At 35.7% G+C, this 16112-nt stretch overlaps 1 protein-coding gene across 1 annotated transcript in view; it reads right to left on the bottom strand.

The window, feature by feature from the left end:
• Positions 1–3026: 3026 nt before the first annotated feature.
• The window catches only part of LOC107680249 (fibronectin type III domain-containing protein 3B-like), a 157956-nt gene continuing 144870 nt past the window's right edge, over positions 3027–16112 (bottom strand). The window contains exons 23-26 of the mRNA XM_016476057.1: positions 12772–12987; positions 10004–10170; positions 9760–9887; positions 3027–5158 (exon numbers count right to left, since the gene is read on the bottom strand). Coding sequence (XP_016331543.1) covers positions 4847–5158; positions 9760–9887; positions 10004–10170; positions 12772–12987 — 823 coding nt within the window. The 3' untranslated portion in view covers positions 3027–4846. The remainder of the gene's footprint in view (positions 5159–9759; positions 9888–10003; positions 10171–12771; positions 12988–16112) is intronic.

Genomic DNA, 16112 nt, shown 5'->3' with positions numbered 1-16112 from the left:
CTAAAAATGTTTTTTTTTATTGGTCTTATGAAGTATTCTAATTTGTTGAGATAGTGAATTGGTGGGTTTTTGTTAAATGTGAGCCAAAATCATCACAATTAAAAGAACCAAAGACTTAAACTACTTCAGTCTGTGTGCATTGAATTTATTTAATACACGAGTTTCACAATTTGAGTTGAATTACTGAAATAAATGAACTTTTCCACGACATTCTAATTTATTGAGATGCACCTGTATATATATATATATTTCTTCTATTTATATATGGTTGTCTTGTAAGACTAAAATCTATCCATATTATTAAAAAAATGTATGTATATATACTGTGTATATATAGTTCTTATCTATTTCTTCTATTTTTTTATGGTTGTCCTGTAAGACTGAAATCTATCCATATTACCAACAGATGGACAGACAGCTGGAATAATAATTAAATCTAGGACTATGTGGTCATTTACAGAAACTATAATGGGCTTTAAATAATAAGTGAAAAGTAATGTGATGTTCATTTGAGATGCTCCCATTCTTCATCAGGATCAGTGGAGTTTCGGTTTCATCAAATCTTGTTACAAATCCAGCTTTCTTCTGCCCTGTGTCCATGTGTAAAGTCTGACTGTTGCTGTTTTATTGATGTCAAACGAAGGTCAGGGCCTCCAGACTGGAGAGAAAGAGAATTAAAGAGGAGAACAGTTTCATAACTCAGTCAGATCTCCTTACGAGGCAGAAGGCGATGCTGCAAAATGAGATTGTCCATTCACACTTGCCACTCCTGCCTTCCCTCACCATAAAATATATAAAAAAGAAAACACCACAGCCCTGATGGAGTGATGGACAAACGGTTTTTAAGGATCGACTTCAATTAAAAGACTCTTGCATTAAAAGTACAGGCTAATAAAAGTCAGATTTTAATCAGTGATTGCAGTCAATTTCCACAAACATAACTCGCTTGGTAAGACAGTCACAGACTGACATCAGTTGCACATACAAAACAGTCTTTTCTTTTCACTGTCTATTTGTCAGCTGCAACTGCTTTGGCAACACAAATGTAGCATTACTGGTCATGCCATAAAAATAAGCGCTCTGCTTTTCAGGCAATCTGATATTCAGTATTTATGATTTATTATTCATTATAAAGCTATTAATCATTCCACTTTACACTGGCTTGTTAGCCTTTCTGTATGAATGAGTATCTGCTTTAACAGGTTCATATGAAGCACTTTTGCTGGTGGATGAAATTGGAATAGCAGCTTCGATGAACAACATCTTTCTACGTCAGACACCTCAGCACTATTGTAGGACAGCCTTTCAATAATTCCTACTTGGTGGGTTTTTGAGAATAAGGACATAATCTGAAATTAGCTATGTAAAATATTGTGCTAGATGATCAGTATTTGTACTCACTGCAAGGGCTTTCATATTCATCATGGCATGCAACAGACAAGAACCAGTGAGTGACTTCAATCATAAGCTATAACTTATTTATGAAAGATTTGTATCACCAGTACAAAATACAATCTGTCAGAAAAAATTAAAACATTTATTGGGTATAAATATATTACATACACGCTACAGATACAGTTAAGTCTTACCATACATAGGGTAGTATTTGCAAAAATCTATACATTAACATTGATATGGCAGTTTCTTTTATATATAGGCATATGAAATTGTCTAACATTTACAATACGAGAAAAAAATTATGACTTTAAAAATGGTAGATCATGACAAGCCTGGAATGTTTTGTATATATATATATATATATTTTTTTTTTTTAAACAGTGAGGTAAAAATACACTTTTTTGGGAAATAGTTGAATACACTTATGATTCTATACATTTCTCTGGGATGACTGAGAGCTGATCGATTTCCAAACATCATGTTCAAATTCATTTTCATATTTAAAACAGAGCACAAAAAAAAACCAGAAAAAAAAAAATAAATACAATATAAAAATACAAAATTGTACTTGGGCCACAAAAAAGTTGTGTTCTTTTGAAATTTTACAAGGACCAATATGGAAACAAACAAAAAATACTTAAAGAAAACAAATAAAAAGCGGATTGCCGGTTAGGACTAAACACTACTTATACAATGGGCAAAAAAATAAAATAATAATAATAATTCACTAACATTAAAAGGACGCCAATGGACTTCCAGACTTTTCACTAAACATGTGTGGGCCAGTTTTACAGACATTTCTAACTGCATGATACTCTCGTTTTGAAAACAATAGCAACAATGACTAGGAAATACAGTTTTATCAAGATAAATCTAATAAAGATTAATATTTTGCTTTAAAAAGTGCTTCGTTTCTGTTAGTTGTCATACTATATATCTATATATCTCTATATATAATTCCTTAGCAAAAATACTGGAATAAATTCCCTATTGCGCTATGATGTGTCTGGAAAATAAAAAGAAAACGAGAAATGTCACTTGCCTTAAAAACAGTTTTGTTTTGCTTTCCATTCGGTGTGAACCGGCATGCAAGATTTCACCTCAGAAAGATTACTCAAATAAAGGGCACAATTTTCACTACTAAAAAAAGTGTCGTCACAGATGAAGTTTAACTTAAACGTATGTTGTTCCTTTTCAAGAAATGATGTTCTAGTGTCACAAAGGATTTCTCAAGTAACCCTTTAAATAACAACAAACAGCAACATAATAGTGGACAAGCCTCCCCTTTGGCAAACAGTAAGATAACATAAGCGTCATAACACTCTTTTTAGCAATGCCAAATGTAGCTACGTACTGTATGTCCCATTACACGCACACAAATAAAAAATAAAACAGATTAAACATTTGCTACAGTTCTCTATGAAAAGACAACTAGCTGGAGTTCTGATAGGAGATGAGCAGGCATTTGGTTATATAGAAATGTTTCAGCATGGTACATGCTACATGTTCCCAATTAATGAAAGACATAAACATAACCAGAATTATGAATGAAAGGAATGCTGGCCTTAATCGTTAATCTACAATACATAAAAAACATGCTATGAGAAAGAGAGAGAGAGAGAGAGAGAGAGAGATAATAGTAAATAACTACATCTCTTAATTTCTTGAAAAATAAATAAAAGATTGCACTTTAATTGCCATTTAAAGTACTGTATGCAATAGATAGTATAAATAACCCTAAAGAATGATACCTTACTTTCCCATTAACTTTGGCAAAGGTATTCTGAGCTAGTAAACTATTTTGCTTACGAACAACTGGAGCAAGGCACAGCTTAGGTGAGAAAACAGATCAAATAAATGCATTTAAAACTGCAGAGGCAGATACAACGGAATCATTCGGCAACGTGTTAGTGTTTTCGCAGCACCCTCTCAGAAACATAGTATCTACTTCTTCACCTCTGAAAAGTCCATGTCCCTGAGGTACAATACAGGCTGTCAGTAAAGGGGAAGAAACCCTTCCCCATGTAGTTCTCCTTTTTAGACACCCCCTAACTTTTCTGCAAGTGTAAGGTGGGAGAAACTCTTTGGATCGATGGGAACTGCTGGTTTGTACCTTTTACTTGGCTAAAGATGCACTGCAAGCACATCAGGCTGTTTTGGCATGGTGCAGCGGGTGGAGGAATCCACTGCTGCTTTTGACAATAACCTTGATAAAGCACCTTAGAAATGTCCAACTGGCTTTCACGGGTTCAAAGATGATGAAACATTCAACGCGTTGACACGTAAGGGCCGCAGACAGAACACGACGGGCGAAGTCCCGAGGACCAACGCCATTCACAGAGTGACGAAACCGGCTATTTCGGTTTCACAGCTACGCACTGGCTATTGTGACTCCAGCCATCAGCTGGTCCCTGGATCTACAGACACCACACAGAGCCCAAAGTCAGTCTGAGAGGGCGACGTTAGTCAAGCCAAAGTCATTCGGGGGGCAGGAAGGCGAGGAAGTAGCCCTGTGTCACTGCACCTCAGGACTAGATGGCCAGAGAAAGAGGGTGTGTGGTGGCAAAGGGCGTTGTTAGACGTGGCACGTCTAACTTCCCTCACCCTCGTCCGCCACCACTACTGACCATAGATCAAGCACCATAGATTGTGAACTGACACACTCCAAAAGGGAGATCTACTTCAAACTCATTGTTACTTATATTACAATAGCTCTATAGAATCTTACAGATTTATATTTATATTTCTATATATTACATAACTGATTCCGTTCGTAGGAAAAATAAACACACAATAGCAGCATCACTTAAACCACACTTGGATAGCAACTTGCTTTGGCAGCTTAAATGCAGGGGGCTTTACAACAGCCTTACTACGGTAACAGTATTTCATGTTTCTGAGAAGGATGGTGGTGATGCGTACTGTGACGTACAAACTGTGAACATCACGTGATTATGTATCAAAAAAACGGCACTGATTGTGGGTATTACATCATGATAAAGCTATTCCAACAACTCGTATATATGGCTGTGAAACAAATGCTGTGGAGCACACTTGGATAAACAATGTAAGGCCATGAATGCGGAGAAAATACCAATATATTTTTCTCCCAACATATACGTAACGTTACACTTAAAGGGATACAAAAAACGAAGCATGCAAAAACAGGCCGTCACGCAACTCTTCGTAAGGCTTGATGATGTGGTTTTGCTTCCCCCAGGAGTTCAGAGCAAAATCCACACGCTGTAAAAGAGTGAGCGACACAGTGATGCACAGGCAGGCTGGAAGGCATCAGAGAGCGAGAGAAAAGAGGATGAAAGACAAGAAGAGAGCCTGCATAAGCTACTCAGCCTACAGTACATCGCGTCAGATGTATACTTTAAGTGTTCGTGTTTCTCGAAACGTTTTTTTCCTTGGCTGGCTGCTGTTTCTGAGTTCCTTTCGATCTTCACTTCATGAAGAAGTATTCCACCACAAAAGCGATGAGGAAAGACAGGGCCGCGAAAGCCCCGACTAAGACCGCCGCGAAGCGTTCATCTGTGGCGAACATGCCGCTGGGCTTCAGGGTCTCGGCGGAGTTGAGCTCTCCAGGTAGTGCGAGCTCCGTACGCCGCAGGGTGAAGAGCGAGGATGGGCTGAGTGGGCCGCACAGCTCCTGCGTGCTGTCCAGACACCGACGACACACGTACACACGGAAGCGATAGTCTGTGTTGTTCTGCAGGCCAGATATCTGGAAGGTTGTGTCTTCTCCCTTATATAACTAAAAGAGAGAGAAAAATACAGCTTTACATTCTCAAACTATGTAAAACATTTATACAATGTCCAACTGGACACCATCAGGAATTGTTTATGTTCCGTGGTCAACACAATTTCAGCTCATTGCATCTATGGCAGTATGCTGATGACCGCAGAAAATAATTTCAGTTATAATTTCAACATTTTCAAATGATGTAAACTATGAAGGCCACTGTTTCTGTGGTTTAAAAGCAGAAATGAGAAGCTCGTTATCAGGGTTATTATATTTAACTAAAATTAAAACAAACTAAAAGTAAAAAATTAAAAAAAGATGTTACTTGAATAAATGTTAAATGAAATAAAATATAAAAAGTCAGTTTATCCCCAAGAAACTACATAGATATAAAGTAATAAAAATGAACAAACACACAGCAAAATTACAAAAACTTTAACTGAAAAAGGAAAATATAAAAATAAAAACTGATTCTATATATATATATATATATATATATATATATTAATATAATAGTAGTATAGTAGTAATACTATAATAATAGTATCTCAATAACTAAAATAGCACTGCTTATTGTTTAATAATGATGATTACTATTAATATAATATATACAGCATAACAACAAATAATTATTAATGTTATTAACACTAATAATAATAATAATACTAATAATAAACAAATGCAATTGTAAAAAATCTTAGTAAATATTATTTTAATTAATTAAATAAATTTGAAGTTTGAATTTTTGTTCAAGCATTTGCATTTAATGATAATAAATATGATTGTTAATAGTATAATTACTACTATTATAACTACTATTAGGATATAATACAAATAAATGTAATTGCTTTCATTGCTTTCAAATGTAATTCAATCTACCAGATTAAAGTATAGTTCAAAAAAAGTATATTAGGATAAGGACATAATTTATTAAAGTAGAGCATAGGGAAGGCTTTGGATGGATTATTTACGGTCTTGCTATATCTCAATATCACAGAGAGTGGTCAGTAGGGTGCATTCCTAATGTAAGCCAGAGCTTTCATGTCCTGCAGTGCTGACAAATGGTAGGAAAAAGAGTCTAGATAAGAAAACTGAACAGAAAAGATGCTTTTCAGCAGGAAAACAAACCTAATTACACTGCATGCATGATTTGTTGTTACTAACAAGAAATGTTCAACAAGCATCATGGAAGTTTAATTAAAATGCAGAATAGGTCGTGTGTGGGAAGAGAAGTCACTTCTAATCGATATAACACAGAGCACTTCCTATGGATGGGGCTTTTCACATGTGGCTGCTTCTGACTGCCAAACAACAGCTGTTCAATTTCAATGAAAAGCCTCCCACAATTTGTAACCTCCCTTATTCCAGGCTAAGATGATGCACACTTTTCTTTTGTTGACACAAATGAAACAGAGAAAAGTGACTCTAAGCCAAAACGTGCCTGAGCTTCATATCACCATGCAGCTCTAATAGCACAGCGAAGCCAGGAGTTAAACATTAAGACCGTCATTGTTTATTCCAGATGCATGGATAAAGTGCCACGGCACGATCGGTTTAGAAAAGTTGCACTGAGAATTTTTCTTTCCCCTCCAAATATCTATTGCCTGTACAAAAGGTCCAGAGAGGACTAAACATTTGATTTGAGTGCGGAAAAGAAGAAATTCCACTTACAGTGCACACCAGACTCAGGCTACTTTTTATGTCCAAAGAAAAAACACTAATGTATCAAAGAAATACATAAGCTAAGCAAATACATTTGGAAACTGTCCCTTTCAGCAGTATAATGCATTAAAAAAGATCAACTTAATGCAAGTTGTTTCTGGCAAACCCTTTTTGACAGCTACTATTTCATTTTTCCATTTGCAGAGAGGAATGAAACAGATGCCATTTGAGTTCAGAAGAGCATGTAAAACTGAGACAGCAATTACTTATAAGCAGACAAAATACAACTTCAAACAAGCTGAATCTAATAGAACAAAAATAAAAATAAAATAAAACACAACAGTTTATTCCGGTCCATGAATGATAACATTTCATCTAACAGCATAGGAATGCTTCAATATTTGTATCACTTAGCTTCTGTGTTTTCAATACAATACTGGATATACTGAATACTGTTTAATTATTCATGCTCATTTCCTTTATGTGTACATTTATTTTACAATTACCGTTATCTATTAATATAACATGAATCTAATTTAATAGATTAAAATTGCAATTATTATTAAAATTAATAAAACTGTTAATCCAGCATATCTCAAACTGAATAGTCATTTTTCATCCTGTACATTATAATACAGTGATGCCTAAATTCACTTGCAGCATTTAGAACAGTTGATTTAAGTGTTTTGTGTTTTATTTTTAATTTATATAGAGGAAAAAGAGTGTTGAATTTAGTTTTGTAGAATTAACCATAAATACAATTACTCCAAAATTGCAACTAACCTGAATATTAAACGAAGTTTGATATCTGCATCTGCTTACATAAACAATTTTCATTCATTAATGAACGTTTAACATGCAGTATCTGGGTGAAAATAATCTGAGATGCAGAGGATTTGTGCTTTTACTTTTACATGTTTCTATAGTGGAATAAGATGGCAAAATGGAGTTACGAGTTCACAAAGACACCCTAGAACCAGAGCAAACAGAAGATGGCATCTGCTGCCATTAAACCCTTGCTTCTCTTTACATGCAAACAACACACTCGTCACTTCTCACATCCATTTTAACAGCTCACAGGACAAGGAACACATTAACACAGTAATAGGAACCATGCCCGCTACATTAGACATCAGAGCAGCAGCAGTCGTGCCCGCTAACAGAAAAATATCCCTGTGGAGGAAGGGATCTGATTGGCTTGCTCTGGATAGATTCCTAGAGAGACTTTGCGGCCTTCACAACCAGCCAGTAGATTTATGATTCACAGGCTGATGTACTAATGGGACCATTAAATGCAAAAAATGACGGCACATTTGTAACCAAACTGACAAAAATGTCTGCAATAATGTCACTTGTGCAGTGAATGATAATAATCCTCTCTCTGAGACAAACCAAGTCACTGATTCTTAAAAAGCCAGGTCACAATGTTAAGGACAATGGTATGTAAATTTCAGAATATTTAGGACATTTTTGTGTAAAGTTATTACAGAATATGTATACATATATCTGTTATGCTCAGTAGTTTCATCAGGCTAAACCTATGAGTAGAACTGTACGCTGTTTTCCTGTATAACTGGAATTTCTCCAAATCACAACAACCATGAATGTAAAATAACCTGAAATAGATCAAAGGACATTTTTAAATGAATGCTGTTGTTTCCTTCCATTGAATGAAGTATGATAGATGAGCTGGGTGTTGGTCTCTATCAAGCCATCAGCAGTGGCATCAACATCATTTGCAGAATACTAATCGTCTCAGGCAGAGGACACAGACCCATCATCCTGCTTCTATCTCAGACTTAGTCTGTGCGGATGACATCTCGATCTTTTCCCTTTCCTTGAATAACAATGCACTGCAAAGACTTGCAAGAAACTTCATGCATTTTCTGTTCTACCTACAGGTGTGGATATATTCATAAAAATGTAAGTTAAAATGAAAAAAAAATAATATATATAGTAATAATCACAAATGACCCAAAATTGTTAAAGGAATTGTTCACCCAAAATTTGCTGATAATTTACTCACCCTCAGGCCAACCAAAATATACTGTAGATTAATTTGTTTCTTCATAGGAACAGATTTGGAGAAATTTAGCATCATGCTCTATTGGTGAGCATGATTCCTTCAGTGAAAAAGTCCTTCCTCTTTTGTCTTCTCACATCAAAATCCACCAACATATTTGTTTAGAGTTGTTTTTGGACTGTTTCCGTCCTAAATTCAGAAGACAACTTTTTCACTAAAAGAAGCAATATTATGTATAGAGGACTTGTGCTTTAGCCGGAGGTAATGATTTGAAGGGGAAAAAATGTCTTGATGGATTTGTTTCTTACAAACACACAGCTTTTCACTTTACATGACATTAATTAATGGACTGTAGTCGTGTGGATTACTTGTGATGTTTTTATCGGCTGTTTAAACTCTCATTCTGACGGCACCCATTCACTGCAGAATGGAGGAAATTTCTCCTAATCTGTTCCGGTGAAAAAACAAACTCATCTACATCTTGTATGGCCTGAGGGTGAGTACATTTTCAGCAAATTTTCATTTTTAGGTGAACTATTCCTTTAATATTCTGCAATACAAACTAGTTGTCTCAAACTAAATCCAATTTTAAAAATGATCTAAAAGGACTATTGAATTATATGTAACACAATTCTAATTACATTTTCATAGAAATAAAGAGCATGTTTTTTATGCAAATGAGATGACTAAAGAGCACTGCTGCATAAGATATCTCTGTCCTGTGTCGTAATATATACATTTTACTATGAATGCAATGCAGTGCAAATTAATAAAATGCCGAATAGTTTTTTTTTTTTTGTAGAAATGAACTGAATGTGTTAAAGTGTTTAGATAAATTAATCTCATAAAGTTATGAGATTAATCACTGGCTGATTGATAGCCATAATCTCCAGGACAGACAATTCAGAAATGAAAAATGCAATCTCACCTGTTTGTAATCAGACTCTCGGCCCACCAGCACCTGTAGGATGTAGAAGATGGGGTCTCCTCTCATTGGTGGAATGCTCTCCCAGTTCACCTCACACACATTCCCTTCCATCTGTACCACTTTAGGAGCTAAAAGATCATACACAAGTTTAGCTGTATAAGCATCAAATAAGTGCCCATCCAGTACATGAACACATATGTGGCATGAAGCAGTGTGCAAGTATTCTTGTACATATATACTCTACCCTTGAGAGCAGGAGGAACAGACTTGGTCGTATGGAAGGTGTGTACTTCAGAGAAAAGGCCCTCTCCTGCCTCACTCACAGCTTGAATCCTGAGACAGTAGCTGCTCGACTCATTTAGTCTCTGTACCTTATATGTGTGGCTTGGGCCTCGGTAGATTGTGACAAACCTAAAACATAAACAGTTCATTTATGTTACTGGTGTGTAACTGGGTGTCACGGTGCGTGCGGGGAGATGAAGCGAGGACTCAATTGCAGGAGAAATGGTTATTTATTTTAATAATGAAAATGAAACAAAAAACAAACTCAAACCACCCCGTTTTTTAATTATCATCAGGGTTGAACACATTTGTGCTGCTTAATATTTTGTTAAAGAATGCTCTTTTATGCCCATTTGTGTGTTTCTAACACAAACAAAGGACATAATGACATTGTAAAGCAGCTCCAGACTTCAAAATTTTAATTTAACTTTTTTTGGTCTCAATTACAATAAATTAGGTGTAGATTTCTGGTATTGGCAGTGGGCTCTTGGTATCCTCATGCCATGTCCCATCCTAGCACAACAGCATCAGTCTATACACAAACACCTCACGTCAAAACAGAGAACAAAGCAGCAGCTGCTATTTAATGACTAGACAAACACAACACAAGCCATGTGCTCCCAGAACACAGTCATCTGGTGGCCCTCCTGGGCACACCCACTGAAGACTGTGACAACTGGGCACAAACCAAAAGTTTAGGGTTGACAAGTTTTTTTTTTACTGAACATCCTAGCACAACAGCATCAGTCTATACACAAACACCTCAGGTCAAAACAGAGAACAAAGCAGCAGCTGCTATTTAATGACTGTTTCCAGAGATATTTTGCCAATCTCAAAAAAAACCCTGCTAGCTCGACTAATGAGATGAAGGCAACGGACCACTGACCTGCAGTTCATACTTTATATTCTCACTATAGCCTGTCAAACTATCCTCCTCATTTTCTTTTCATCCAAGTCTGTGTTGGAATGCTGGCTTGGATTGATACTTCTTTTCTGTGCATATGTACTAAGCACAGTCTTTTGTACAAGTCCAGCTCCGACACGCAGTAACAGATCACCTACTGAATTATAAAATGAACTCCAGAAAAAAATTATTTTTCAAAAAGTAAGAAAACAAGAACAAGAGGAGGAGTCCACAGAAAAGTGCTCTAATACAATAGCTGCTATTGTTGGTTTGATGGATAGTACATCTGCGGTTACTATGGCAATCTGACCAGAAATAAAATGTGTAATAGCAGAACGATTACGAGTCCATTTCAGAGCCATGCTGAATCTAGTCTCGCCCGATTGTGCAGTTGGCATTTAATTTTGATTAAGCATCTGAATCAATCATTGTTAACATCATAAATACTACTAAAAAAAATTAAAAAATAACAAAATTCACTCTAATGCACACCGATGATGGCAATTGGATCTTAGGCCTTTAGTAAATATGCATATTGCTGTAATTTGATCAGGACTAAAACAAATTCATGGGGACATTATGCTACCAGTTGATAGCCCTCTGTTTATGATTATGACGTTTCATTTTGCAACTTCCAGTCTTGAATAAGATACAAGAAAAGCCTTAATAACATCATAAAAGTTAACATCTGGTATGAATACAGGGGCCCCAACAAGTATCTGAACAACATTTTGAAATCAAAATGATTTGACTGAAAACTACACCTTCCAAGTTTTTTTTACACCATCAAAAGTCAAGTTTTTTTTTTTAAGTAATACTTTTATTCAGAAAGGACGCATTCAATTAATTAAAATCCTGAAAAAAGCTATACATTAAGCAGCACAACTGTTTTCAGTATTGCCAAAAATAAGAAATCTTTCTTGAGCAGCAAATCGGCATATTAGAATGATTTCTGAAGGATCACGTGACACTGAAGTCTAGAGCAATTGCTGCTGAGATTCAGCTTTGCCATCACAAGAATAAATAACATTTTAAAATAAATTAAAATAGAAAACAGTTATTTTTAACTGTAATAATATTTCACAATATTACAGTTTTATGCATTTTTAAACAAATAAATAGAGCCTTGGTGAGCATAAGAGACTTCTGTTCAAATATTAAAAAATAATTGTAAAAAATCATACCGACTCCAAACTTTAGAAAGAGTATATATAAACTATATAAAGATAGAATTAGAGTATATATAAACTGTATATACCCCTGGTGCAGATTTGGTAAAGATTCATATTTTTATCACCTCTCCCCTTTTTGAAAAACTGTTACTGGCTAAAGAGGATAATTAGAAAATTAACCAGTCTAACACTAAAAGGATTTTGTCTGGGAATTGGGGAATTCATTATATTTCCTATTAAATGCCCATCTGTCAGGCCTGTTGCCACTCACAAATACTGCCAAAATGCCACTCTGCCAAGGAAAACAATCAACAGTTACAATTAAATTAGGATGTGAGGCAAACTGAAACTCGGGGAGGTTAAACATGTAGTGGCCTGGCCGATCTACAGGCATGTCTATAATAGTAAGGCCTAAAGACCTATAACATTAATTACACCTCGAAAGCTTTCAGTTGTTGAGCTAAAAAAACAAACACAATACAAGCTAAAATGTTTAAAAATAAAAGTATATAATGCCAAAAAATTGCTGTCATCTAATGGCAGTTCACCTTGACTAAATTACATCATTGCTCAGTGTGCTTTCAAAATTAATTCAATTTCCCTCTTAGCGGTGCATCTACTGCCATTTATGAGGTGTAATTGAGATGAAGTGACCTTCTGTTCTTGTCCTCCATCTGCAAGTTGAAGACCATCTCTTCTCCAAGCAGGCTCTTGGCATTGCTGCTGTCTCCCCACTTGAGTTTGAGGCTCTGGGGTCCAGCGGCAGTGCACTCCAGCCGGGGCGGGACAGGGGGCAGCGGCCTGGTGCGGGCCAGCAGGGGAGGGCAGAGGGGACCAGCACCAATCTCATTCACTGCCTGAATCTGCAGACTGACACAGCACAGAGAGTCTCATTTAAACCTTGTACATCAGGTGATCCTTAGGGCTGGGTGATTTGATCTGTATATGGTGCAGAGCTAGAAATGTGTAAACCGCTAGTGATACAGCGTTTATGTTTGTGCTGCTATCAGTGAGCAGGACCGCCTTACATTATGTAAGTATTTAACTTACTGGATTATAAAAACAGGCATTATCACATAGATATTTTTGCTGAATTTCCTCTAAAAATATCATGATACTGTATACAGTAACTTTATATCACATTAATGGTAAATAAGATTTTGGTCACTCCTACATGATATATAGAAAGAAAAACCTGACACCAAAAACCTTTGACTACCATCAGACAGCGAGTAATACCACAGAGCAGTATGATTGATGGGCTCAGTATGAAATTCTTCCTTATTCCTCAAAAGAAATATTTCAGTTTGGGTACTATAAAATTACATATTTGCACATGTGTGTCACAAAAAAACAACAACAACAACAACAGTTGTGGCATCACAAGAGTCAGAAGCAAAGTAAAAGTGCTTTCTACTTTTTTTTCCAAGCTTTAAGGATCAGTACGACAAACTTTACCTGACCTTTACCACAAGACATCCTGATTGAGACAAAGTAGCTTTGAGGCTTAAATCAATAACTCATTAAGAACACAATTCCTGATAAACTTGCTCCTTCATCAAAACCTTTCAACAACACATTGTATTGCCAGCTTTGTGTGAGCAGAGACAATAATCAAACACATTTTCCTAGAACTCCTCACTCAGTAGCATTTGGGAAGTCGGACTCATCTCAGGGAATAAAAAAAACAACAACAAAACAACATAAAAAACGTACTAATGTTCCTAGAAGCATTTTGAAACATGAAGCATTTTTTTTTGTAGAACACAAAGTAGTAGTAACCTAATCTTTTTATTAATACATTCAGATTCAGTTTTAGTGTATTAGTGTGCTTTTAATTATTCACATTTTCACTAAATACAACTAACATTATTTTAGTGCCACATAAAATGTGATTAAATAAATCAAATCATACAATCAGTTTTAATGATATAATTAAAAATATACTGCTCCCTTTAGTATCTTCAATGTAGTTACACATTTTTAATAGTAACTTATAGTGCAGTTAACTACAAAAAAATGTAGCTTTACTACACTTTTAACGCCATTAAATTGAGTAGCCATTCTTTTCAGAAGAACAGCGCTGAGTCTTTAAAGACATGATGGCTACAAATTTGACCATGGCAGTTCAGAACAGCTAAACAATCAGGCACTTCTGTTGCTTCCAAAAGAGAGAAAGCCAAGCAACTTGTTTACTTCATGTCACCGCTGAACTGTATATTGTAAAGCAACTGCACTGCAACATTACAGCATGCGGAATTGCATTTGTTTTCAAAACACAACAAATGTCAACAGAGACACTTGGTATCATCAATAACAGAGCTAATGTGACTCACTATACTAGACTCATTCATGTTCATGTTTTAAAAGCACAGCATTCCCGTTCGCTTATAGCTGCCATACATGCAGGAGGTGAGCAGATGACACACATATGAGCAGCTTCATATGAATGTGCATGTATCAATGGAGTGCAGGGGGTTTCACATGTGTTTATCAACAGGCCAACAGATGTGCCCTAGCTTTGCTGGTAACCATGTGAAACACTTCACAGCATTTCCACAGCACAACACAAACATACACATTTCTTAGAATTCATTTACACACACATGTACATAAATACAATATTAATTATATGATATTACTTGCATTTATTACGGTACAAACACGCCATCAACAAAAATAAAATGATAAAATCCAACTAAAACTGGCTTTTCTCTTTGAAACAACAGCTCGTTTTACCCAGAATTTTATAGCTTCAACTGACTCAGCCTTGATGTGAAATGAGATGTGGTCGATCTCTTCACTCACTGCCACTGTAAGAAGTAATAAACCACGTCAGGCTGAGTTTCGCTCACTTGAGGATTCAAATAACTTCCTTAACTTTCACCTTGCTAAGCTCAATCAAATGTATATTTGTCGGCTGAAAGTGCTTTGTGTAGGAGCCCATCATTCAAAGATTGTACCTTGTCATATCATTCAATCAAATAGAACCAAAATCAATTTCTGGGTTTAAAAAAATTGGAGGGTTGGGAAGTCTGGACTGGAATTAACAGCGGCTCTTCCACAATACCAGACTGTTTGGTTGACATTTAACTGAAAACAAAACATACTTTAACCTTTCAAGAGATTGCATTAGTCTGTACGCCCCTGATGACAAAAGACATAATCGATCTAGGAGAGATCAAATGACCATACAGTCTGCTTCACACCGGGCCCGGCTCAAAGATCTGGTCCTGATTCACTTACAGTGAAATCTGAGATTCAAAATCGTATTTTTACTTCAACCTGGAACTAAATTAACATTATGCTGTAAACTGATTAAGACATATTGAAGATTCTCACTATTTAAAGTCACTGATCACAATGCAAATTTGTGACATTACTAACTTAACCCATTTGTCTGAATAAGATATATTAAATATACTGAACATACAGAAACTCAGCTTCCAAATAAATAAATAACGTGGGCTAGATTTTTATTTATTTATTTCATTATTATAGTTCCATGAACAGTGTCAGAAAAACAAAACTCTGTGGGGAATGATGCGTGGCTGAGAATGTTAACCAAGAGTCCATCAGCACACAAATACAACAGATGGAAATGGAAACGTCAACCATAACTAGAAAATAAACCCTGACCTTCCCTGCACATTAATATTGAACATGGCTGGAATATTAAATAAAATATAAAACACTAAAAAAAACTGTAGAGATGCATTTAAAATAATTCTAATCTACAGAGAGGTTCCAATCTCTTTCTGAAAGAGTATTTACTAGCCAGATTTTCAGAGCAGAGATTAATCAGTTATTAAAGACTTTAATATTCCACCATATAGTTCAAATGTACATTTCAAACTTTAGATTTAAGCGAAAAAAGTCAAATTTGGCATTTAATGTAAATCTAAGAAGCAGTGATTTGTTTCAAGATTTAAATTTATGGTGCTTAAACGGAGAAAATGCACCCACGGTTTATTTTTCAGTTTTATTAATAAGAA

This window comes from Sinocyclocheilus anshuiensis, unplaced genomic scaffold, assembly GCF_001515605.1.
Source record: "Sinocyclocheilus anshuiensis isolate Anshui unplaced genomic scaffold, SAMN03320099.WGS_v1.1 scaffold821, whole genome shotgun sequence".
NCBI classification, from domain to species: Eukaryota; Metazoa; Chordata; class Actinopteri; order Cypriniformes; family Cyprinidae; genus Sinocyclocheilus; species Sinocyclocheilus anshuiensis.
Note: the sequence above shows the minus strand (reverse complement) of the source record. Positions and strands in the feature narration are given on the sequence as shown.